Genomic DNA, 27,841 nt, shown 5'->3' with positions numbered 1-27,841 from the left:
TCACCGATAATGTTAGATCAACCCATATTGATAAAGAATTGCTGAGTGGCAAGCTTGTCATTGTGTTCTTACTGTGAGCTGATCAGTTCATTCAGTTTAAAAGTAATTCGTTAAGAATTGGTCTTCAGTAATCCATGCTTGTTTGAGGTGACTGACGGAATTGGGTGGTGATGCTTGCTGATTTGGTTGACACGTCATCGTATCCCAATTGCATAGATCAATGCTCATGCTGTTTATCAGTGGATTATCACGTTGAAAATTGATTATTTACAGACTGACACCATATGGCTGGTATATTGTGAATGCAGCATAGCACTGAACTCACTTCTTTTAAGACTGCTGCACGGGGTAATGTCATAGCTGTGATATAGGTGAGGTAAAGGTTTCTGTCAGATTGTGTGTTAGTGTTTATGGGACCTGGCATCAGGCTTTCAATCACTTGTGTTGCATGGCTGAACAGGGCGACAGCCTGCCATTCACAAATATATAGACATGTTCACTGATTGTCATGGGTGGGTTAGTAGGTGAGCGAGAAGGTGGTTGCTTGGTGCATCGGATGGCATGGTGTTTGGGTTGGTGAAAGTGTGAGTATATTGTTATGCTTCTGTCGCAGTAATCAAGCAATATGGCAGGGTGCACCAAAAATTGGCTTGTCATTGTTCCCATGTTGGGAATAGAACCCAGCGATGAGCAGATGCTTTAACCACTTATCTACTGCCTCACATATTTTGTCATAAGGACAGTGCATTAATAAGTTAAGCAAGTCACTTGTATCGTTTCACTTCAACTCTAAGAGATGTGGAAAAAAAATTCATCTCAAAGTATTTGAAAGTAAATTGCCCACATAGGAATATAGTCTTGGTCAGTTAGGCAGTTGCTGATTTCAGCCTCAAAACTGTAGCATTTGTCTGAAAAAAAAAGGTATTGCCCTTATCTTAAAAAGTGTATCCCATAACAGTACTTGGGGAAGTAAGCACATCAACTTCTTTCTTGTAGGTAGTCTCCTATGTTATAACACCTTGCCTTGGTATACAACAGGTGTACCTGTGAAGGAATTTCTCGTAACCCCTACCTTAGATATGTCATGGCTACTGATTGGATGTGCGTCGCAATGATTTACTTGTTTGTAATGGAGGGTTGTCATAAAGTTTGAAAACAGTGGTCGAGAACAACATGGACACACAGCTATTTTGCCTGGTTAGGGATCTTATGTAGGCCACCTCACAAGAATCTGGTCAATGTAGGTCTACACATGTTTTCATTACCATGTCTCCATGCTCCATATTTATTAGGTAACAGACCCCATTCTACAATGCTCTCTGTCAGATTGTGGCATAAGGGTATGAAGGTGTTGAGGGTATCAAATTGTGGCATAAGGGTATGAAGGTATTGAGGGTGTCAGATTGTGGCATAAGGGTATGAAGGTATTGAGGTAAGGGTGTCAAATTGTGGCATAAGGGTATGAAGGTATTGAGGGTGTCAAATTGTGGCATAAGGGTATGAAAGGTATTGAGGGTGTCTAATTGTGGCAAAAGGGTATGAAAGGTATTAAGGGTATCAAATTGTGGCTTAGGGGTATGAATGGTGTGTAAGGGCATTTAATAGACAACCATTTAGTTTCTGAAAAGGGAGAGAGAGAATTTGTATTTGTATTTTAAGAAATAAACCCATTTTGATAGGAAAGGAGCCCCAGTGAGTTGCTAGATTCAGAACCTGAACCTGAGGAAATCTAGACTTGCTTCATTTAGGGCTTTAGCATTGAAGGGAGAGCTGGGCAATGGGGAAAATAATGTGGTTCAGGGACTGTGAGACAGACTAGGAATGTCAGGTCATGAGGATATTAAATTATGGCATAAGTATCTGAGAGAGATCAGGACTGACACCCCAAGACCAGACTCTTCATTTAAGTTAATAATATGGTATGAACTCTTTTTTTCACCGACCTAATGAACATTTGCAGACTTGCTCCTGCATTTACAGATAAAAGATCTGAAGAAATCAAAAGCAGATTATTATAATATGCACTATATGCTGGGAACAGGACCTTGCACATTAACTGTATGTAGGTGTGAGCTCCAGCACTGGAGACCTCAACTCCCCAGCCAGACACACACACGCACATTCATCCAGGGGCCAGTTAACCTGGAGGCCACACAACCAGCTCAGCTGAGGAAATTATATCACATCATCTTCCTATATTAATCATCATAAAGCTGCAGCCTACCATATTAGGAAAGTAGTTTAAACCCTTTGTGACGAAAATTCTACTCAGTGTTTCTGTAAAATTTTTAAATCGTTGAAATGTGAGAAGTAAGAAGATGAAAGCAATTGCATTTCAACTATGTGTACTTTAGTAAGTGGACGGCCAAATGAAGGGCATTGCTGAGACAGGTTGAACGCTTAGTGAACATTATGAAAATATATGAGGTGGTCGCATGCAACAGGTACTCGCTTTCTGGATGCAGCGATGCAGCGATCTGAGCTTTAATATTTCCGATGATGATGTGTCCACTGCAGCTCTGCAAAAGATGGGTGTCAGATTGTGTCATCTTGCTCTTAATTATCCTCAATCTGAACAGCTCCCTTGTGTTAAAAACTTGATGATTACTCATGATATCCTTGCAGTTTATAGATGTCAGAGGAGGGGAATGTTGAAGAGGTTTTCTTGTTTTTATGCTGGCTTGAGAAATGCACTGTCTGCATTTTAGGTACTTGTCAGCAAGGAGATCAATAGTCCTTTTTTACTGTTTTTCGTAACTGAATGAGTTATGTTTAATGTCACAATATTCCACCTATATGGCGGTGGTCTGTAAATAATCAAGTGTGGACCAAACAATCCAGTGATCAAATGCATGAGCATGAATCAGTGTAGCTGGGGATATGATGACACGCGTCAACAGTGTCAGCAAGTCTGACCACCTGATCCCATTAGTTGCTTCTAATAATGTATATGTGCTAAAGTTAAAAGAATGATCTATTTTTCTGTTTGATGGTAAAGAGTTCAATAACAGTTCGTTTGAAAGACTTTGACTTGACTTCAAGCTGTGTTAATCTTCTACAACTTGCTGCCCACACGCTGTGCTGGACTGCTAGGCTCGTTGCAAGGATCATGCAGCATCTGAATTAGTAGAAGCCAAACGCACATTTCCACATAAATCTATTTTCATACCTTTTAATTATGTCGTAGCCATTTTCAGCTGTGGACTATGCGCTTGATTGATCACCATGGGAGACAATGGTAAATCAATTGCCTACAGAAAACTCAGCTCAATGTGAAATATGAAGACTCGGACACTTGTTGTTTAACGCGGTACTCAGCAAAATTTCCGATCTCGGACTGTCTGCAAATAATCTTGTTTGGACAAGTGAACAACATATTATGCTTCGACCTAGGCATTTTTTCAAACAATTACATGTTGGCGTGAGTAAGTCTGACCACCTGATCCTGTCATACACCTCTTACGACATGCTTGGGTTGTTCAAGACCAATTCTAACCTGGATCCTCACACTCTCACTGAATAGATAGTCAGTAATTGTTCTGTCATATCCCAACTGTGTAGATCGATGATTGTGATGTGAGTCACTTTATTGTCTAGTCCAGACTCATTTATTTACAGACTGCAATCATACAGTTGGAAAATTGATAATAATTTTCTGGATATTAAATGAATTGGCAAGGGTTACCCTTAAGACATACTTGCATCTGCTGTTTGTACAAACACAATTAACTGGTTGTAAGGCATGGATTTGTGGTTTTTGCTCTTGGTAGAATATACTGTACCTACAGGGGGTGGAGTAGCCTATAGGTTAAAGTGTTCTCTCATCACGCTGAATACCCAGGTTCGATTCCCCAAAATACCCAGAAACTCACTCTCCCACTGTACCTACAGTATACAAATCAGCTTCAAGTCAAGTTAGCTCTGTGAATTACAACTTCTGTCTGAAGTGTTACCATAGTGACTTTGCTAGCTGTTTAAAATTTGATCCAAGGATAAAGTTAACAGAATTGTACTTCAAGGAATATTTAAGTAGGGAAACCTTTCCCAGGTTGGCAGTAAAGAGCCTGCAACACCCTTTTTGTAAAAGGTGTTGTCTGAGAACCATTTTTTTGTCCTTAATGTAGCAAGTATTTTGATGTTGGTTGATGATTTTAGTAACATTATAATGTATTTTGTCATAGTTTGGGTTATTCAGTTCTGTGACTTTGTTGATTGTGGGTCCATCATGCATTATGGTATGGATCACTTAGTGATGCGGATCCTTGCACAGGTATCTGGGCATGATATATGTGCTATTGTTTACACATTCAGAGATAGTGCTAGCCTTGATCTGAGGCTGTACTGAGTGTTAGGCCCATACAAGTATAGTAATTGTATTCTTTAAGGAGGCTGCTTATATATATATATATATATATATATATATATATATATATATATATATATTAATTAGAATTTATCATTCATACTATCAACTGTTACCTTGGAGACTTGTGCAAGTCTAACATATTTCTTGAATAGTGGGATATAGTTGAGTGACCTTGAGTTAACTGGCTAGCACAATCGTGACAAGCTCTACTGTTATGGTGACCTATTGACTATGTATAGAAAGTAGGTGACCTGACCTGACCTTGACCCAGGGGGAAGTCGGCCCACATGGAAGTTAATTACCCTGCACAATATTACAGCAATTGTTATGCTGCACCACAGCATTAAGTGCTTGGTTTAAAATCAATTGTTAAATGCAGGATCTCAGATGTTTATTTCAGGAAGAGGAGCTTGGCTTAATTGTTTTAGAAAAAGGCAAAGGGACTTAAAACAGAATAAATATCCTTAAGCTTTTAAACAATTCATATTTTCCTTCTTTCGATTACAATCATCACAACCTTGATTGTTTAATCCATAGTTGATTGGGCTAGGGGTTGATCTGTTGTGTGAGAGGAAGATGGAACAGTGCCAAGAAGCAGTGCCTATGTCACAAGCAGCTATTAAACTTCACAGCAGGTTATTTGTTTTGGTGGAATAAATCATTCATTCCTGCAAGTATATTTGAAGAACATAGATCACAGCACTGTGCTACTGCTGAAGGTATTATGGCAGTATGCTCTTTGACAATTTTAATGAAGACAGCTAATCATGTGATTATTCAATTTGAATAGAAAACTCTTGACGTGAACACAATGAAATTAGATTGTTGTAAACAGCTTTGAACTGCCTCGGGTTTGGGGGTACCTTTTATTCCTGTCCATTGTGTTTGTTCACTAAGCTGTGCACCCTAAGGTATATAATTACCTGTGCCATCGAGAGATTGTTGAATTCTTCATCAGGGAGGGATTGAATGTTGTTAAAAGCCTCAGTCAACATTAATCCAGTCTTATCATGCCAGTTTGTAGTTTGTATGAGTGATGGTAATATTTGACTCCAACCAGGTGTGACGACATACATTTGGCCAAGTTACTGATCCTGTCCACCTGATCAAATCAGTTGCCCCTGACAACGAGCAGTATACTGCTGGATATCTAATCAAGCCTGGATCTCCACAGAATTTAAGCATCGTGTAGTGTTTCAGTAGTGATTCACTTCTGGTTTAGGGAGATTAATGTGGAGTCCAGTAGCCCTGTGAAGTGAACATACATAGTTGTACATGGACAGGATTTCATGCCGCGTTATCTTTGATAATATTTTTCGGTCCTGTTAAGAACACCCATTGTGAAAACATGGAGGTAGAAGAAATTATGAAGAATATTATACACTACTCTTAGCAGTATTCCTGCATTTTCAACTTTGGTACTCCTGAAATGGAAATTGATTTCACACGTGATCATGTTGGGAATCAAAACTGGGTCTTGAGCATGATGAGTGGATACTTAAACCACTAGGCTACCTCACTGTCCCCTACTTCTCCAGGGTACTGATCCACAAAGCATTCGTAACAGTACGACCTGTCGTAACTCTATATTTTATCATGTATTTACGAATGTTATAGCCCTACAAACGCTTTGTGGATTGGCACCCAGGTTTATGGTGTGAGGTAAGCTCTCTATCACTAGGCTGTTACATAGAAAGATTGAAGCACATGTTCCAGTGGGGATGAGTGAAGCCTAATGAGTTCCCATGGTGATAATGAAGGAAAACTGATGATCATCATCCTCATCATTAGAATCATCATCATATTGGTTGGTGACAGTTTTGAGCCTTCTTTTGCTTGAACCTGGCTCCAAGTATCATTTTCAGTTTAATGGTTATTGTGACCCGTGCAGGTCCCAGTGTAGAATAGGCAGGCCTTCAGCAACCATTCTTGCCATAAACATGATAAAAGGCAACTATGCTTGTCGTAAGAGGCGACTAACAGGATCGGGTGGTCAGGCTCGCTGACTTGTTTGACACATGTCATCGGTTCCCAATTGCGCAGATCGATGCTCATGTTGTTGATCACTGGATTGTCTGGTCCAGACTCAATTATTTACAGACTGCCACCTTATAGCTGGAATATTGCAGAGTGCAGCGTAAAAGTAGACTCACTCACCCACGTTCAGCTCACACTATCAAACAGTGTGTTACTAGACTCGGGATGTGCTGTTGTGTGAAATAATTTACAGATTGTTGAACTATAGCAAACAACCCCTTTAGAGGACTGCAACTTGCTGACCATAGACTAATAGTTTGTCTCAGAAATAAATATGTTTAAAGACGTTTATTTGTACACTTGCCTTGTATGAATAACATATATCGTTGGGGATATCTTCAGTTTCAGTTTCCAATATTAAGTTTCAGAATCTGCATGATAAACTGTTCGATGTTTTTCCGTTATTTTTCTGAGCTAACCTGTGCATGAGCTGATGCTTTTTGTTGCTGAGTCAGCAGTTTGTTAATTGTCTGTTGCAGTATCACCCCTCCGGTTCCAGTCCAGCAACGAGCCAAAGTCTGCACCACCCACCATGGCACGATCCTTCCAGAATGACCACTCGCATGCAATTATATACAAGTCCGACCTCATGAAGGTACATAAGCATAATTATACACTTGTCCAAACTCATGAAGGTGTACTAGTATAATTTGTATAATTATACACAAATTAGCATAATTTTACACTAGGCTGAAATCAATTGGGTACACAAGTATAATTACCCACTAGTCCAACCTTATAAAGGGACATATACTGTATTATATACACTAGGTTGACCTCACGAACTGTTATGCTCCTGACACTTGCAAAGGTATTTGTATACATAAACGTTTTTAGAATTAGTGATCAAAAGCATGGAATATAGTTTCTGTCACTGCAGGCACCTGCAAGACAAAGTTTTATCTCACAGACGTACACACCTGTGTTTGGGAAAATAGTTTACATACTGCACTTGAAACCGAATTGAGGGCAGTAGGGTATCCTAACAATCACGATAAGGGAAAGGTTCGATTTTCCACATTGGTAAAATGTGAAAAGTCCATATCTGGTTTTCCCCAGTGTGATATTGCTGGAATATTGCTAAAGGCTCTGTAAAACCATACTCACTTGTAGAGTAAGCTTATTGTTCTCTCAGTTAAACCTTGGACAACTTGTAATTGACCCGCATTAATTTATTATTACTTTTGTTTAGACCCACGCAAGCTGCATATCTACTAAGCCATAAAATGTGAGCTGTGGCCTTGAGTTGTTGCAAAAGTGATGCGGTGATTTTTGAATGGATTGTTGTTTCTGTCTTTTCTGACTAATACACATTCATTCCTGTGGAAGTAATGTGACAGTTTTCATTTGTGCTTTATGCTGATAATAATGCTTCTAACATGTTATAGGTTCTGATTTTACATGATCATTATTTTACAGTTATCAATGGACTCTGATGTTGACAAAATGGAAATAGAAGATTTAGGTAAGAATATACACTTTTGATCGCAGAGTCCAGATTTTCGAAAGTAAGTTTGTGGATGAGCACACTTTGAATTGCTCTGGTCACCATGTGAATTGAAAAATGTTGACGCCAGTGGTTTCTGATTAAAGGCAGTGGTGTTCCGATAAATTCAAATACTCAAAGATCTGTCGCAGTGACCAAACGACCAAGCTGTTGATCACATTTTCCCCATCATCGAACGAAAACCATTTTGGAACTACTGTTTTAGTCATTGAAACACTTGATGATGGAACATATCATTGACGTTGTATTAGCCTGAAAACGTATTTATTTCTTAGAAAACTTACTTCACTGACTGAAAAATCATGACTGAATATTTCTTGATGACTCCAGGACGGTTATTTTCATGAGATATTAGTCATCACTTTGAAGTTGCAAGTTGCATCTTGTTAATAGATATCTGCAATAGCAACCTGGATAGGAAAATCGAAAAATGAGGCTAACCGATGTTGTTCAATAATTGTTCGTTGGTAACGAAGCAGTCATCAATTGTTAGATTTCAACCAATTTCTAACACTAATTAAAGGGCAGTGGGGGGAACCTAGTCATTAGCTTGTCATGCCGAACACACAGATTAAGCCCATTTCTAGTGTCCCAGGTTGATATTTTGCTAAAAGCTGCGTAAAACTAAACTCACTTACTCTGACGAAAGTGACTACTATAGTCAAGACTTCATCATTTTTCACTATGTTGAAATATGGTAACTGCCAGTAGATGAACAGCTACTTAATTACAGAGGAATAGGACCTTCATATTCCATGTTTGTTTCAAGACCATGGGTTCCTTTCACAAAGCACTAAGGTAGTCATAAGTCATTAAGGTGACCTTAGTGCAATGTTAAAGAATGGGAGGTAAGATTAACCTTAGTACAGAAGCCCAAGGTGAATCAAGGTCAGTTGGCTGCAGTGAGTTTGTCACCATGGCAGTGTGTAGTTGTTTATGTTGTTGACCACTGGAATTTATCACCATGGCAGCGTGTTGTTGTTTATGTTGTTGACCACTTGTTTTTGGTCCAGATTAAAAACTCTATTGACTGTGATGATATGTTGACTACAAATATAAGTAGTAAACCCCAGTATCCTATTTCTATCGAAACAACCGATGAAAAAATACTCATTGGTTTGAGTGAATATTTTTCACCACAGTGGCGAGTCATGCTTTTGCAATCAACTACTGTTTATTTCTGTCAGCGAGATTTATAGGCTGTTGTGAAAAAGGTGAAATAGTGCTTGCATAAAATTGCATCACGTGCTTGCATGTTATAAGACATTTAGGTGTTTCTCATGTAGTTTCATAAAGAGTTCAGTGATTAAGACCTTCAGTGCAAAATCTGTGTTGCACATGTGTGAGTGTAAAAATTGGCCCAAATAACCACATTGCGTGTACGATGAGACACATTCAGCCTTGCACTGACAGCTCATCCCACCCATCTGCATCAAAGTAGAATCTTACAGTCGATCTTCTCGTTACAGCCGATCACGATTAATTTATTATGGTTTAATTAAAAGACAATGGCAGTTGCTTGAACTTGATGTCAAAACACCTTGGCACAGTTCTTTAGCGCCGTAATTGATCGGATTGGCCATGCAACTGCACATTTTCGCCAGAAGCCTCTTTATTGTGGGGCAGTGATGCTTTGTGGGACAGGTTTTGTGAAAACTTGGATTAGGTTAAGTAGATGTTGTCATGAAATGCTTCATTGTTGCCATGACAACAGCAGATGATGCTCTGTTCTACTTGTTCATCTATCATTTCAAAGCTTCTTCACCTTTCCAACATAGACCATTAGCATGGCAGCATGACGACTGTGTAGCAGCATGACAACTGCATGACAGCCTGTCTTGACAGTTGAAGTGAATAGTGGATGAAAGATGGCATGAAAAAATTGCAATTTATGACATCACTAATGTCAACACTTACTGGTCACTCGTCACAAGTCAAGTTGTTAAGGACACCAAAGGTCCAGGTTTGACTCCCCTCAATGTGTGACGCCCATATCTGGTGGCCCCTCTTGTGATGCTGCTGGAATATTGTTAAAAGCAGTGTAAATCCACACTCACACAGTCAAGTTCCCCAATTTGGTATATATGGAAGTAAGCATGTCATAATTTGAAGGTTGTTACCAAGATTTTGATGATGATGATGATGATGATGATGATTCTTCATTTGTGAGCAGAATGATCATGCTCTTCGTACCAATGTGGCAGTATCCTCAGTTTGATTATGTTTTAATGCTTCACTGGGCAATATTCCAGTGGCAATCTGTAAATAATTTCAGTGTGGACCGGACAATCCAGTGATCAACAGCGTAAGCATTGATTTACACAACTGGGATATGATGACGTGTCAAACAAGTCAGTGAGCCTGACCACCTGATCTCGTTAGACACCTTTTATGTCAAGCATGGGTTTTTGAGACCATTTCTAACCCAGAGATTCACGGGTGCATCTTTTGAACCGCCTGGGGGAGCCACAATTTGCTGTGTAGATTAGGATCTCTCTTAAGTGGCAGAAATGATTGTGCTTTCAAATTCTGGTTTGCCACAGGTATGTTTCTGGGTTTGTCAATACTGTGATCATGGAAATGTCAAACAGGCATCACAAAGGGCTTTCCTCCAATGTTCACCTTACACACAATGAATGATCTTCATAGCACAGGGAAACCCAATTTACTGTCATCTACTGAAGTGTTTGCTCATCTCGCTGAAGACCTGGGTTATGTTCACCACATGCTATGCAATGTGTGAAGCAACATTTCTGGTGTCCCTCGCCATGATATTAAATAATGATGATTCACTTATATAGCGCCTAGTGGATATCCATCTGATTAGTTGCTCACTGGATGCTGTAATCAGAATCTGATTATTATTACCCCCGATAATCCAAGCTGCCACTTAGGAGCTGTAAGGTTAATAGTCCCATGACTTTTTCTCACCGGGTACCCATTTTCTGCTGTGTGAACAGATACAATTTAGAACAAACTCGCTTGCCTAAGGTGACCACATGTACAACATGTGCTTTGTTGTGGGGGCAGGACTGAAGTCATAGAAACTCTCAGGAATCAAGCTGCCAAACACGTCACCCCTCCAAAGACTGCCCAGAGCTCAATGGTGCTTAACTTCAACTGATTTGTGACATAAAACTAATTATTTCACAAAGCTTTTCATCACAGTGGACTTTTCTCGAAAAGTACATTTTCCTGCCAAAAAGAAATGCTGTACAAGGCAGCTTTAAGTGACTCAATCACTTATTAGATATAGAAGTCAATCAGATTTATTTTTGCTTTCCCTTGATCCTGGGCTGCTGGAGGAGACCTTGGTTTAAGTGTTTGCTAATCCCACAGAAGACCAAGGTTTGATTTCCTACATAAACAAAGTTTGTGAAGCCTGTTTCTTGTCTCCACCATGCTGTTGCTGGGATATTGCTAAAACTGGTTTAAAACCCTAATCACTCACTCTCATTGATAAAATATTTAATGAGGACAGCTACAGGTTGTCTACATGTGTGTAGCTACAGTTTAAGCTGGATTTTGATAAAACACATAATATACAATATGTCAAGCCCATATCTGGTTTCCCCACCTTCGTTTCACTGGAATAGCTCCAAAACAGCATAAAACCCTACTCGTTTGGGTAAACAAGAACTTTATGTGTCTGGGCCCTTGAATTTATGAGTGGAAATAGAAAGTGCAGGGTGGAGAAATGTTAGTGGGTTTACTGTGCTTGTGGCGATTGTTACCATTAGGAATCTGATGTTACGGTCTGGTGTGAGGTTGGCCAGCTGTCGCCATCTGTCTCATGGTTGACCTAGACATGACTCAGCTCACTTCTCATCATCACCGATTTGCAAATTACAAGACCACAATCAGAAAGAGGAAACTTGGATTAACTGTTCTGTATTGAGTGCGGGTTACACTGTTTTTCCCAGAATATTGTTGTAAAGTGACAATGGGTGTCACCTGATGTGGATTTTCATTGTATCCAGTGTCGATGGGGTAGGCTGATGGTTATAGTGACTGCTTACTATGCCATAGATGCGGGTTTGATTCCCACATGGGTACAACTTGTGAAGCTCATTCCTGGTGTTCCCTGCTATCATATTGCTTGAATATTGTTTTTCACAACACTCGCTCACTGTATCCTTGTTAGTATGTGAACTCTAGTTTTTGGCATGTCAGGTGAACACTTGAACCATTAAGATTTTACTGTTTAAGGTATGAGAAAGGATCTTAGTTTCATAAAGAGATTGGATGATATTTTACATGCGTTAGCTAGTACATTTGTCCTAGTGGGACATTAAACAACAAAGACACGAGTACATGTGTCCTCCGTGTTTCAGCTTTGATGATCTAATTGTCATGCAGCATATTTCCAGGTACATGTAACAGAAGGTACATTTTGATGTTGTGAAATCATTTTCAACCTGATCGCATTGCCTTCGTGTCAAGTTTCACTCACAGCTTGTACTGTATTTGCATAAACCATTATCAAAATACTTTCAAGAAGCATTACCGTTCGAATTACCATTAATTACCTTCCTGACGAAGGTGTTTAAGTGTAGATACAAGAAAAAAGCTTCTGTTGTGCAGGATTGGAAGTGGGTTAGTGGGAAGTGGTTAAAGCATTCGTTCCTTGCGCTGAATACCTAGCTTCTATTCTCCACATGGGACAATGTGTGAAGCCCATTAGTGGTGTCCCTTGCTGTGATATTGGTTGAAAATTGCTAAAAGTGGCTAAAATTAACCTGCTTATTATAGCATTCGCTTATCACAAAGACCCAGTTTTGATTCCTCACATGGGCACAGTGTGTGAAGCAGATTTCTGGTGTCCCTCCATTGTGAAATTGCTGGAATATTGCTGAGATTGATTTAGAAGTATGTTCACTTACTTAAAGAATAACTGGTAAAGAAATACTGGTACCTATGTTCCATTGTGATCCCCCTGTGCTGATTCATTAACAGACAATTCTGCAATGAGCAGGCAGATGTTTATCCTGCTGGAGAGATGCAAGCTCAAATGTCACCGATTGCACCAAGGCAGTAATCGGTGCAAGTCAGCATATATGATTGACTTCTTTGTGGGGAAGATGAACATAGACATGCAGTCATGAATGGAGGAAAAATTTGTGAGAAATTGTCTTGAGTGCATGGAGACTTGACGGAGTGAAATAGGAGAAAAAATTATAATTTAAATTATATTTGAGATATTGCCACAAATCAATATTTGACCTAGAATGTGAGTCATCCGTTTTTAACACAGGGTTATGTAAATATGTGTGTTGATTCACCTTGACCAGAGAACATATTGCTTCCATAAGGTAGAGGAATAAAACAAGCTGGCAGATCTGTGCACCATTGTCACGTGGTCCAGAAAAGAAATACAGGTTCAATGAAGTAGTTTAGTGGAACAACATGCTGGAAGTGCCCCACTTTCACCTGGATATAATACTAGCCCCTGCTACATTTTTTAATTGTTCCCCACGGCATTGCAGAGCTGGGGACTAAGTATTCAGTGGTGTATGTACATATGTCCACGCGTCCCAATTCTTGTTAACGCGATATCTTATGAATTATTATACCCAACGTCTTCAAAATGAGTGACAGCCTACACTGGGAGATTACACAGACACTAGTTTGTTTTGGTGACCTTGACCTTATTTTAACGCGATATCTCGTGAACTATTGGTGACCTTGACCTTATTTTAATGTGATATCTCATGAACTATTGTACCCAACATTTTAAAAATTAGTGACAACCTACATAAGGGAATTACGCAGTTTTGATGACCTTGACTATAATTTCAAGGTCAATGTCATCAATATTTCATTGTTCTTTAGTGGCATGGGACATGCCATATTTGTGGTGAAGACCATACTCACTCACCTTAGTTTTTAACTGACATTTATATTTCTGCATTCCTTGTTTCAGTTACGAGAGCCATATTGTCATGAGCTGAGCATGTAAAGTAAATACTTTGAAACAGCCATTACTAGAGAAAACATGCTCGTTATACAAAGTGTACAGTGATAGAGCAAGGTGTATGTTTTGCATCGTTCAGAACTTTTGTGGTGTAGTGCAATCATGGATTTTATTGAAGTTATAGTTATATCATGATTTCCTGTATAATTAGTGGACATTCAAAGCAGTTTCAAAATTGTTTTCTTGGAAACTTGGCCTTTGTACCAGGTTGAATACGACAAACTCACTTGAAAGTAGGATGTAGGGTCATCTGTAGAAGACAAGATGTCCATTTCAGGAAGCCTGAGAGAAGCTAGATTATGTTTGACTGCTGAGGTTTGATGCATGTTATGAATGGGTCTGGCCTCAGACAAGCCATCACTGTATCTCTAGTTGCAGATGCTGATTATGTTGACATACATTGCTCTGGTCCATCACATGCAGTGAGGTGACCAGAAATGTTGTCAATGTTCTGTAACCTGGGGGCAGACCTGTGTTAACTCAATAAATTGTAATGTTCTTTCACTTGTATGTGTGCTTCTGACTGCAAGTTTTCTGCTTCAGGCTGAACTTACATATAGGGACTCTGTCTGTTTCTGATAGTCAGTCACACAAACCTTGAAGCAAACATTTCCCAAGAAAGCCCTCACAAGTCCAGAAAATATGGCAAGTCTTGATTTCCACAGTCTCATGTCTGAAAATGAAGAAAATCGCAGGGCTGCTTTTCATATTATGTATAGATATTACTTTGAACTGTGTTTCTGACTGCAAGCTTGCAAATAGCTACTCTGTGTGCTTTCGACTACAAGCTCTCATGTTGAGAGTGTGTTGACTTTTGACAACAAGCTTACATAGCAGGTGTAGGTTATGTGGCAATGATTGATCCTGGAAGCCAAATTGAAAACACGCACCATGACTGCTTCTGACCATAAGCTGACACATTGTAGGGACCATTATTACTTCATGCACAGGATTTGAAAGAAAAGCTCCCTAGTTTGCAATCCCCTGAATTGCTGGAAAAATATAAGATCACTGTGTCACTGATATTCCAACATCAGTGAAAAAACCCGAAGTGTTCAAAAGTACTACACCTCTCTCTCTCACTCGCTTCACAAATTCTAAGGTTACCCTGGGCTTTTATCTGAGTGTAATCTTATATATACAGAATCTAACTCAGATTATCCTGTTACACCTACGGCCTTGCTCCCAGCAAAAGGAATTCTACAATTACAGAGTACATGATGAGTTTTTGATGAGCAAGAAAAGGACACCACTTCCTTGATCAGAAGTGTCTTATTTTCTGATGAAACAGTCATTTTCCTTTGTGCCAGAAAAAAGCATGTGCTCGAATTACAAGAAACTTTTAAGTCCTTTTAAATTGAGAAAATTCAACACTTTTGATGAAATCTTATTGCGGGGAAATGTGAGGATTCTTTGAAGCTGCAATGATGAGATTGTTTTTCAAATGCAGAGGAATCAAAACTCTCTCCTGATTACTTCAGTTATGATTTGGAGATGATGAAGAAAGTCAACAATCTTACTGGAAAATCTTTATTTGCTTTGTAGATGTTGAATATTTGACAGATGTTTGGATAGTGCTTTAGGTTACGATCAAGGGGTTACTATAAAACAAGTGGTTAGTTGCCATGGATACTAGCTGAAGGGTTTCGAGGGCATACGAAAGTATGGTTTAGTCGATTGCATCACAAGACCAACTGGGACATCAGTGAGGTCTGGGTTTGACGAAGCTCCTGAGGTGCTGAACTGTGTGGTCATTATGTCTGTACGACTGGTCTCAGTCTTGGAAGTCCATCAGCATCTCTCCATCAGTTGCCAGGGAACAGTTTGTGGGTCTTTCATTTACACTTTGAGTGGCCAGTTTACCAAGTTAGGGCTTCAAGGTTAGAGATAGACTAACACTAAGTCTCTGAATATATGTAATTGTAAGTGAGTGAGTGAGTTTAGTTTTACGCTGCACACAGCAATAATCCAGCTATATGGCGGCTTTCTGTAAATAATCAAATCTGGACCAGACAATCCAATGATCAACAACATGAGCATCGATCTGCGCAACTTGGAACCGATGACATGTTTCAACCAAGTCAGTGAGGATGACCACCCAATCCTGTTAGTCACCTCTTATGCCAAGCATAGTTGCCTTTTCTGGCAAGCATGGGTTGCTGAAGGCCTAATCTACCCCAGGACCTTCACGGGTTGTTTATAATTTCTGACAAATAAACCCATTTAAATTGAAAGGGAGACCCATGGAGACCAGAGATTCAGAACCAAGGAGAATCTAGACTTTTTAGGGCTTTAGTATTTCAGTGAACGCTGTGTTCAAGGTGGAATAATATGGTTCAGTGTCTGTGAGACTCGAGGTAAGAGGGGGTGGCAAGCATTAACTGAAGGAAAGCAAGGTCATACCTTCCAAAGAAAACTTTCCCACTGTGCAGAAGAATGCAGAAAAGCCTACTTGAATCATGGAAATAGCACCATGAACACAAAACCTTGCCTCTGAATCAGTAAAAATGGCAACCTTAAGTCGCTCAAACTGGAGGGAAAAAACCCAAAAAACCCGGCAACTTCGATTTTGCGCATAAACACATGGAAGAGCATGTTGCCATTTTCAAGTGTGAACAAATTAAAGTATTTCTGTTGTGTTATTTGGCAGTTATCATCATCATCATGCTTGTGTGCACACTTTTGTATTTTACTTTTGGTATGAAATGATTGACAGTAATTATTTCGGCTCATTCAATACATTTCTAACGTGAGGTGTCGCAAGGCTTCTCAGGATGCTGTAGATTATTAGTCCATAGTCTCTGGTATTACAGATTGAAATGATTATGTGGATTAGTGTTCATGCTTCACTGACTGGTCTGGCCTGGACTTGATTATTTATGGCTCCCATGCCATGATCATTTATGATTTGATGGGTCCATTAATTACAAACTGGCATGATCTGGACAGATGCAGGTTATTTTGAGGCCACTGTGTTTTGGCTGTAGTACTGTAACATCAGGGTACCGATAAATGCTGATTTTGTCTTCCTTTAATTTGCTAAGTATTTTTTGATACTTTACAAGGAGGTAGTCCAATGATTAAAGTGTTCACTTCTCACGCCTAAGGCAGAGTGTTCAATTCCACATGTGGGTACAATGTGAGAAGCCCATTTCTGGTGTCCCCCACTGATATATCTTGGAAAATGCTTAAAACGTCGTAAAACCCAACTTGCTCACTCACTTTATACTTTGTAGACTGTTGTAATATAGATAGGTAGGTCAGATACACATGGACATGTCCAGATGCCTGTGGAATTTACTCAACTAAACTAACTAAACCAGCAGATAGTCCCAGCAAACCGTTTCATTTGTGTGAGGCCATGGTGGATTGGATGGTCAGGCTAATCCACTGGGATGATTGTTATTGTATCAAACAGTATGAAATTTGGTGATCCGGGATAGAACTGTCCTCCAGCATCTCATGCTTCTTGTGCAAGGTAACTAACAAGATTGGGTGATCAGGCTTGCTTACTTGGCACATGTCATTGTGTCTGAGTTGGGTAGATCGATGCTCATGATGTTGATCTAACAAGTGAACAGTCAGTCACAGGATTGTCTGGTCCAGATTGTAATATATATGGGTATCCTGTCATGCAGCGTGAGTATTGCATTAGTGTTCATGACCTGATGGAGAAGAAAAATCTTGCAAGAATGTCATGCACTAATTGGTTCATTAACTCCAGGAGGGGATGGGTTTGGTTGAAAACATTGTGTAACATTTTGAAACACATTTAGCTTCATCACCCTCTGAGAATGCAACTAATTGCTTCTTTTTACCTTTTGAAGACTTAATGGAAAAGATAAAATGCTTTCATCTTCTGTAGTTGTTGTTGGAATGAAGCAGGCATCCCATTATAATGGCCTCAGTATGGATATTCATCATAACAACTAAAGCTAATAGCAATCCAAAGCCTTTGCCTTTCAAACTTTGGTATTTACAAAGGTCTTATTCAGTATGTCTTGAGAGGAAGATTATTTTTAGAAGCCATTAACAGTATGTCTTTTTTTATAATAATAGAGGTCGGTTTCAAACAGAAAAATCTGTTAAAATCTGTAATAGGATCTGTTTTGCTACAGGTAAATATATGTTTTGATGATGGTTGCTGAAACTTTGCTTAGAATAGACTGGCTTTAATATGACCGTTGGTTTAGGCAGAGTTTGCCCTGATGCAGAAAATGGGTGTGTTTGATGCATGAATTAGTGAATACAAGCTGAGATATTTTCTGTATCATACATGATGCAATAAACTTAAAAATAATATCATAAATACACAGGGGTTAAAAAAACACCATTGCCCAACTCCAGGGAGAAGTCAGTTTTCATTTCGGGTAATCAAATAATGGTATCTTACTTGTCCATGGATTACTAGATTATTTCCACTTATGGTTTCAAACTGCAAATAAACTTGGATTTCATTTCATATCTGCTCATAATGTGGGTATTAAATTGCGCAATAATAATAAAGTAGAGCTATTGTTCTTTGAAATTTGTTCACTCTTCGATAAATAGTCCAGTACACTTTAACATCAAACATTCTAATAAAATCAGGGCAAGTGGAAAATTAGTCAGGACAAGTTACTTTCTTGAAGTCATTGTGGCAAGTGGCTTTTTAAAAACATTTTCAATTCTCAATACAAAAATAAAACAGTTGATCATTTTCACCAAGGTTTTACATAAATATTATATTTATGGTTAATGTTTAAATTTGTTTCAATTTGAGTTACAATTATTGTTGGTGCATGACTCCCAAAAGTGGTGTAATGACACCAAAACTGAAAAGTACAGGGTCATGATGACACCTATTTTTCTAAGTCCAGGACCGACCCTGTTGGTACTAGTTATTCTCAACAGGGCGAGAGGCCTGCTCCTGGTGCAGACCTCAGGTTGCCTTGGGGCGGAATGAGATGATCATTAGTGATGACTTCTTCAGGAAGTACACATTGATTATGACAATACCATGTGGCCGTGGGGGGATTGAAGGACTGCTGCAGGTGGGGTCTGTACTGGTAAACACAGATGCAGCATGGACTTTTCCTTGGCAAGATTGTAAGGAACCACAACCAAAGTTTACCTGCTTAGCTTCCAGTGTATCAAGTGAACAGTTGCATTTTGTTCCATAGTCCCTGAGCATCATTATTTTCACAAGTGCCAAGCCTTCTCTGCAATGCTAAAGCCTTAAATGAAGCAAGTCTAGATTTCCTCAGGGTCAGTCTGAACCTCTAGTTTCCCTGGGGCTCCTTTTCAGTTTATATGGATTGGTTTGTTACTATCAGAATTACTTGTATTCAGAGACTAACCATTAGTCTGTTTGTTCCTGTGAAATAAAGCGTAGATAACAAACAGCCATCTTGTTGGACAGTGACCATGTGGAAACCTATGCAAGCATGCATAGATGAGGTATTGTTTGCTTCTGTGTGGCTGGAATATTGATAATCGTTGAACACACCAACTGAACCCTATTGTATGGAGATGACATGTATAGCATAGAAAAAAAATGGACTCTCCAGCTGGGTGGAGAGTGTCCACAGGTTTCTATGCCACATAAGTAATCTCCGTATTGTTGGGTTCAGGCGGTATGTGGTTATGGCTTTTGCTCATCATGCTGAACACATGCACACAATATGCGACCTGGGAAAAATGTGTGAAGCCGATATCTGGTGGCCCCAGTCCTGATGTTGGTTTTAATAGTTTACAAAGTCGTGTGAAACCATACTCACTCACCAATTCACTATCGTTAACTTCTTGTGTTGAAAGTTGTCTTTGCCTCATTTGTTATAATAATGTCTGTACAGTTAGGTTCTATGTTTAAAGGGTGGTGGGGTAGCCTAGTGGTTAAAGCACCCACTCATCATGAAGAAGGTCCAGGTGCAATTCTCCACATGTGTATAATTTTTTAAGTCAAATTCTGGTGTCCTGAGCATTGATAATGCTGGAATGTTACTAAAAGCAGTGTAAATCTCGCTCACTCACTCACTCACTCACTCACTCGTGTGTTTAATCCAGGTCTCGTCAGTGTTCCAGTTGTACAAGGGCATATAATAACGAAGGTTGAATGAGTCAAGTCGGTCACTGGCATAGTAAGCAATGATCTGTGATAAGTACGATGACCCTTCATTCCACAAAGTCATCAAGTCTGACCTCCCAGTCTGTCATTTTATGTCATCAGATTGGGACCAGGGGACCTATTGGGAACTCATATTCCAAGGGGATGTTGTAGTTAGGTTCTGCATTGATGTGGTTCAAGCATTGTGTTCTGAGAGACTGAAAATGTAAGGTTAATAGAGATGCATAACAACAATCCCAAAAGCTGGATTAATGCCAAACTCGAAGCCCATGGAGATATCAGTTACCTGCTAGATGGCCTACCCAGTAATGGCCAATTTTCATTGTTCTAGGTAATTTAACAGGCAATATTGTGTCCTTTACACATAGAAATTCACAAGGGATGGAAATGATGTGTTCCGTGAGACTGTTCTTCTCTCATAAGAAATATAACCAGGTTTAACTGTCCATTTCTGATTTTTGTCCTCCTGGGTTGCTGATCTTTGTCACTCAAGGATATCACCTTTAATGATTAATGCAGGGCTTCAGGGAATGTACAGTGTTATTTATGTTTTTGTTATTACTTTATGAGTGTGGTATTGTCTGCCTGTAGACTTCCAGTGGTAGCCAGGGAACCATTCATCATGCATGGAGTACCAGTAAAAATTCCCAGTCTCTCTCTCCCAAGACTAAAACAGAATGACTGTCCTTGTAAAATGTTGGAGGATGCCTGTATTATCGTGAAGGTCTAGCCTTGCTTCCCGGCTCTACTAAAGGCCATGCATTATCCTTTAAGGTGAAATCTTGAAAAGCAGACAGTATAGTCTCTTAGAGAGATATGTTCGTATATGTTTATTAGAAATTACCGCTCAGACTATTAATTATTATCTTAGAGACTTGTGCATGTCTGATGTAGGCCCTAGATACTGGCCTGATAAGAGCTTGAAACTGTTTACATAATGAAAGAAGTTTTTGTGCAGTAAATTAAGTATTAACGGGTTTGTGTACATTTCTCTTGCCAGTTTGGAGTCTCAGTTGCTTCAGCATAATATTTAATTTAATTTCTTTAGAGGGCAACAAAATAGTGTTTGCCAGTATGTTGGGGTTCGACACAGACACACGCAGAAACACAGGCACGAATGCACGCAAGAATACATCCACTCTGTGTGTGTGTTGGGAAAGGTGGGAGTGGGGTTGGTTGGTTCCAAACTGAATCATGCTGAAATAATCCTAAAAACGGCATAAAACTATACTTGCTGGCTCACTTGTTCAGTTGAGCCAAATTTTGAGAAATTTTAACTTTGTCTTCGGAAGGAGGATACTGTTTGAGACAACCTCCATAACCATCAAGTACTTATGGGGTAGCCACATGGTTAAAGTGTTTGGTCATCATGCTGAAAACCCAGTTTCTATTCCCCTCGTGGGTACAATATGTGAATCCATTTGTGCCTTCACCATGATATTCCAGAAACATTATTAAAAGCAGCGTAAAACCCAACTCACTCATGCACACTCACACTTCTTATAATGTACAATTTTCTTCTGTTATCCACAATCTGTGAGTCCAATTTCACTGAGGGTGTACACAATTAAGTGAAATCAAGGCTAGTTAGTGTTTTTTTTTTAAGGGACATAGCAATAAGGTCTCCAGAAGTTGACATACAGAGGATACATACACTGATGTATATGGCTGTAAAAGCTTTCAAACCCCCAAAACAAAACCTATTTATGCAAAACCTGAAATGTTAATGGTGCTCTTGGATCTAGACAGTCTACAAACTACCTTCAGTTTGAGAAGCTTATATACAGACTAGAATATTTTTTAACAATATGTTTACCAGAAGTACATCATGTGTAGGTGACCAGGCGTATATCTGAAGGACATGACCCAGGATGATCTAGATGGGGGCAGAAAACAATGAGTTGTTGTGTTATGCTAGAGTGATCCCTGATTACAGCAGGTGCCCTCTGGTGTTTTGTCAGGTTATATAACTTCTTTGTTGCCGACGCCTGTTACAGGACTACATGAAGATTTACCATTGGCTACATGTTGTATAAACATTGGTCTGTAGTTCCTCTGTTTTGAGCCCGGACGTTCCTTGAGTAATTTCAGGGTCATTTGAGAAGTAGAGTTGTTAAAGCATTTGGTCGTTATTCTGAAAACAGTATTTGATGCTTATGTTGTGATGGTTTCTTGTGTCCCATGTCATAATGTTGCTAAAATTCTCCCAAATCGAGCGGATATGGTTTAATATGAATTGAATACTGTTCAAAATGGTATTAAACCAGACATTGTTGCTCGCCATCAGGGGCCAGTCTTTCATAGATTCCTTCTCTTGCTGGAGACCATCTCTTCTTAGATGCCAGCTTTGGTAAGAGTCCATGCCTTGATTCTTTTCTGTCTATGATTAGAAAGAAGTCACTGTATGGTAAACATTGCAGTAAATATCTCATGAGCAGTTCGAGAAAGAACCAGTGTGAACCAGATCTGGCTCATTTGTTAAAACTTTACTGAGATTCTAGGCTCTGCAATACAGAGGTACACTCCGCACTAGGTTACCTTAGTACATCAGCCTGGAAGCCCCTACTGGTTGTTATTGTATTCGGCAGGCAGTTTCAAATATTTGTAGGCCCTTGTGGCCATCAGTAGATTATCTGTCTATTTTTTTCTTCAACTAGGATCTTGCACATATTTTGTTTTCTTTATTAATGTTTATCTATTTTCCTTCATGTTATTATAATTTATTGTTTCCCCTCCTGGTATTTCATTGCGTTGTGCATAGGAATGTCAACACCAGTCTTTAACAAATGCAAACTGCTCTTTCCGCCATAGGTTTCAATAACTGATTTTGTAGAAATAGTGCTAAACTGTGTACAGTGAAGTTTGTTGTGTTTTTATTGGTTTGACTTGACAAAATGGGCCTGCAGATTTCATTCAGGGCCTGCAGATGTTAAAGCTTGCAGACAGCAGCAGGCTGTAATGGCCAACTGGCAGTATTAAGTAAATGGAAACACTGGATGTACTCCTAATAGAGGAAATACGTTTGTGCAGCTCAGAACATGACATAGCTGCAGTGACACAAACCAAACAGGATTTAACTGCAAGATGAAGATTTGAGTTATCACAATGGTGTCAAGGCTGCATGATGTGCATCACGAGCCCCAGGTTCTATTTTTATGTTTGAACTAAAAAATGTGACATTGTTGGGCTGAAGTTGTCTTGATACATGTAACGGATCCCGGTGAATTATCGTGACATGTTCATTTCATTTCAGATGAAAACGAGGAACAAGTTTTTGCCAAATTTATGCGTGCCCACAAGTGCTATGATCTCATTCCTACGAGTGCAAAGCTGGTCATATTTGATACACAGTTAAACGTGAGTGTTACAATAAACCACAGGCTGCAGTTTGGAGCTATTTTAGTCTGGGTAATTGGACATGAATAGGCGTTATGATGTTATTATGTGGCGTTACAGATTGGTCAATGTAGGGTTTATTTAGAATTGCTCTGATGCTGATATTCAGCCCTAAGTCTGAGAAAAATGACTGGAAATCTTGCCACATTGGAATTAAGACTTTATATATTTGTGGTGAGGCTTATGTTCACTGGCAACAGGAATATGAGTTAATGCTTAGTTTCAGTTTAGATTTTCAAAGAGATGCTACAGCTTTAACAACAACATGAAAGAAATCTAATTTTGAACTCATAAAGAACCAAATTAATGTTATTGCCCATCCAGAATTCCGGATAAAGTTCTGCACACACAGTGCTGTTTGAAGTGCATTGTGGGAGTCAACACAATTTGGTTTTCCTTTCAGTTACAGAGTGTGTATGTCTTAAGTTAAACATAAAAATCTTAAAGGGAGAATTTTAATTTTAATTTGGAATTTTACAAATAGAAACCCACTGGAAGTTTTTATTACATCTTCTAATTCAACACCTCTTTAGATTTGGAATGCTTAGAAAAGATTGTCAATGGCATAATGACCTCGTAAATTTGCTTCATATTATTTTCAGGTGAAGAAAGCATTTTTTGCGTTGGTGTACAATGGTGTTCGGGCAGCACCGCTGTGGGACAGTGCGAAACAAGATTATGTTGGTAAGTATCACTTTCTGTTTTATGGCTGCCGTCTCGCAAACTGAACTAACCCACGCAGATTTACAGTATTGTTTGCTTAGGGGTATGACCGTCTGCATGGAAAAGCAGGTGGTAAAAGAACAAAATCAAGATTTACAGGACAAACAAATTTGAACAAAAATGACTTTTTAGTGACCATCAGATACTGATGTGATTAGTGATCAGTGCGTTGTATTTATGTCCAGGGGTTGTGGGGATAGCCTCGTTGTTAAAGTTGTTTGCTCAGCATGCTTAAGACCCAGGTTCAGTATCCCACATGGGTTAATATGTGAAGTCAAATTGTGATGTCCCTAGCGTTGATATTGTGGGAATGTTGCTAAAGCGACATTAATTATACCCAGTCCAACTCATTTGCTTTTTATGGCCATTGCAAAGACCTTTAAAGGAATGTGCCCCTATTTGAAGCATATAGTTTTGGTAGTGAAGTATTTAGAGCATTTGCTCACCCCTACAAATGCATTATTCCCAGTTTTGGTGCATTTTGCTTAGCTGTTTCTGGAGGCTGGAATACTGCTAGAAGCAGCATGAAACATTACTCATTCACTGACTCTGCAAACCAAGAAATATTCTACAGAATTAACACTTGTTTTTCCTCTAAACGAAGAACCCTAGATACTGCTGAAAATTGGATGTACAGTATTAAGTACTGAGCTGTGAAAGTGTTGTTTTTCTGATCCTACCAGGCTAATATGTCACAAAAAGAAGTCTTTCTACAAGACGGTGACAGACACTAGCACTTTGAGAACTGACTATCATGGTTTCAGCTAGGAATCAATAGTCTTATCTTTTTCCTTCGGCTTCACTAATCAGATGCAGTTTGCATGATTTGCAATTCTGGATAGACTTCAGATCAAACAATTTGGCCTCATCACAATAAATTGATGGTGTTTCTTCGATGGCAGACATACTGTACACACAGACAATATATCAAGTTAGGTTGTCTTGTTTATTCAATTGAGCTTCAGCTGTTATCATTTTAGGGTTGAATTTAGTCTGTGTTATATTTGACTATGGTGGAAGTGATGAGGGCATTAATGTGGATGAATTTGCAATGGGCACACAATTCCTTGCTTCGTAAAGTTCCAGCACAATACTTAAAATACTTGAGTCTCCTTTCACGAAGTCCCATTCTATAGCATTGCACTAGGTTACCTTAGTGACTTAAGATCATGTTGGTGCTATGTGAAAGGGGGCGCTGCCTGACATAGTGGTAAGTGAGTGAGTGAGTTTCAACTGAGTGAGTGATCTACAGCATGAGCATCGATCTGCACAATTGGGATGCGATGTGATGTGCCAACCGTGATGTAGTGTATACATGTATCTCATAGTGCTATTGTGACTTACTGGTGGCCTAGTGGTTAAAGCATTCACTTGTCATGCCAAAGGTTCAATTCCCTACATGGGTATGATTTGTGGAGCCCTTATCTGATGTCCTCCGCCATGATGTTACTGGATGATATTGTGAAAAACGATGTTAAAGCCAACTCACTCAGTATGAAGACACCATTAAACAATTTCGTTTAACAACTTCTGTTCTAAATTTACTTTCAATACACATAGTGTTAGAATGTCCTTAAGTTAGTAGTTTTAGGGGTTGGGGTAGCCCTGTGTTTAAAAAAGCGTATGCTCATCGTGCCAAAGACCCAGGTTCGAATCCTCATGTGTACAGTGTGTAAAGCTTGATATTGTTCATCATAGTTTGTGAATACAAGACTTAAATATGGGAACTTTTTCAGTAAATGATTCCAAGCATACATATTTTTTGTGGAATGAGCACAAAATGCTATTCTTTCTGGAGCAGACGTCATTTTTGTTTGTTTGTGTTTTTTGTTCTTGTTTTGGGTTTTTTTTGTTTTTTTTTTTCATGACATCCAACATACAGTGTATTTTAGGAGATTCTTTTTTAAAAAATGAAGATGAATTGTTGTCATGTACTTTGTTGAACTAATTGTTAAGGCAAATATGCCACCTACTTATTACAAAACATGAAATGAATGGTCCCTAATGAAGTGTTCTGTTGCAGGAATGCTGACAATTACTGACTTCATCAATATTCTGAAGATGTACTACAAGTCTCCACTGGTGAGTACTGACATTGTGTAAACATCAACCTGGCAGCTAGGATTAAGAGGCGGTCATAGGAGACAGCGGCAGGAGTGTCCATCTCATCTCATTATACTTTCAGCCTTGCAATACTTCCCTTTATCGTTTTTTGGGGGTTTTTTTTCATGACATCATGTATTCTTATACTTACTTGAAGATTTACTACTTTGTGGCCCTTGTTCATGACAGGTAGCAACAGTTTTCTGGTCATCCATGCAACCGTATCTTGATCTTTGTCTAGTGAGGCAACCTTTCAATCTTTGTCAAGCGAAGCAGCCTGTTGATTTTTATCTCGAGGGGCAGGCTGTTGATCCTTTTCTAAAATGGCAACATTTTGGTCTTTGTCCAGAGCAGCAACCATTTGATCTTTGTCTAGAGCAGCAACCATTTGATCTTTGTCTAGAGCAGCAGCCTGTTGGTCCTTGTCTAGAGTGGCAACCTTGTCTAAAACAGTAACCTGATACTTATCTTGAGCAACAGTCTGATGGTCTTTATTTAAAGTGGCAACATCTTGGTCTTTGCCCTGAGCGGCAACCTGTTCATCCTCATCTAGATCTGCAGCCTGTTGATCTTTGTCTGGAGGGGCAATCTGTTAGTCTGGAGTAGGCTCTTGATTCATGGCTAAAGCAACCACCTGATGTCTTTAGTGGCAATATGGTGATCCATGTCTTGAGTAGCAACCTGTTATCCATGTCTGGAACAGCAACCTCATCATTCATGTCTGGAGTGTCAACTGGCTGATCCATGATTAAAAGAGCAATCTTGATTTTCATAAATCTAGAACTCCATTCTGTTCATAGATGTCAACAGCAATATTTCATTAATTGATGTCCGGAGTGGCAATCTATTAATCGATGTCCAGACCAGCATTCAGTTCATCGAAGTACAGAATCATATTCTGTTGATTGGTATCCATAGCAACACAGTTGATCCTTGTCCTTAGAGGCACTCAGTACCAGTATCTTATATATTAAAGAGAGGGACAACTGTACTTTGACAAGATGTACATTATTATAAGTAATTGATCACTCGCAATCACTCACTCACAATCTTGGTTTTGTAATGGTTCAAAATTGCTAGCACTGTGAAACCATCTTTGTTTTATCTCTGGAATGTTAGCCAAGTTAATCGTTGCAGTTCTGCTTGATACGAAAAAAAGTTGTGATTTGAAATAATTCCTTTTCTTCTTGTGTATGTGTTTTTTTTTTGTTTTTTTTTTTGGTTTTTGTGTGGGGGGTGGGGGTGGGATTCTGACCAAACATAGCAATATTTCGATTGTCCATATCCAAGTTTGTGCAAATGGCAAATGGATCTAGGATCGTGGATCTAGGATGGTCTGCTGGCCATGCTCCCTGACTTGATTGATGCTTGTTATCATATCCCAGCTGCATAGATCAATGCTCTTGCTGTTGATCACTGGATTGTCTTGTCCAGAGTCAGTTATTTACAAACCACTGTCTTGTGACTGGAATATAGCCCTTGTGGTGATAAGAGCCGTATAAACAAGCAATGATGTTATGGAAACCACACCACTGACAGGGTTCTTGGTTGGTAAGAGATTCACGGAGCACCGAGCCTATGCGGACTATATCTGCTTTGCGGTTTGTCCTTGTCATTTCTTAGTGAGTT

General features: G+C 39.3%; 1 protein-coding gene across 13 annotated transcripts in view; it reads left to right on the top strand.

Annotated features, from left to right (window-relative positions):
- Nucleotides 1-27,841, top strand: part of LOC137256365 (5'-AMP-activated protein kinase subunit gamma-1-like) — a 372,719-nt gene that overhangs the window by 320,501 nt on the left and 24,377 nt on the right. For all 13 annotated transcript variants that reach the window (XM_067794188.1, XM_067794191.1, XM_067794185.1 and 10 more), the window contains 5 exons: nt 6,883-6,998; nt 7,823-7,868; nt 23,244-23,347; nt 23,989-24,070; nt 26,133-26,191. In XM_067794188.1, coding sequence (XP_067650289.1) covers nt 6,883-6,998; nt 7,823-7,868; nt 23,244-23,347; nt 23,989-24,070; nt 26,133-26,191 — 407 coding nt within the window. The remainder of the gene's footprint in view (nt 1-6,882; nt 6,999-7,822; nt 7,869-23,243; nt 23,348-23,988; nt 24,071-26,132; nt 26,192-27,841) is intronic.

Source organism: Haliotis asinina, chromosome 11 (genome assembly GCF_037392515.1).
Source record: "Haliotis asinina isolate JCU_RB_2024 chromosome 11, JCU_Hal_asi_v2, whole genome shotgun sequence".
Lineage (NCBI taxonomy): Eukaryota > Metazoa > Mollusca > Gastropoda > Lepetellida > Haliotidae > Haliotis > Haliotis asinina.
This window is presented reverse-complemented; position numbering and strand designations above follow the sequence as displayed.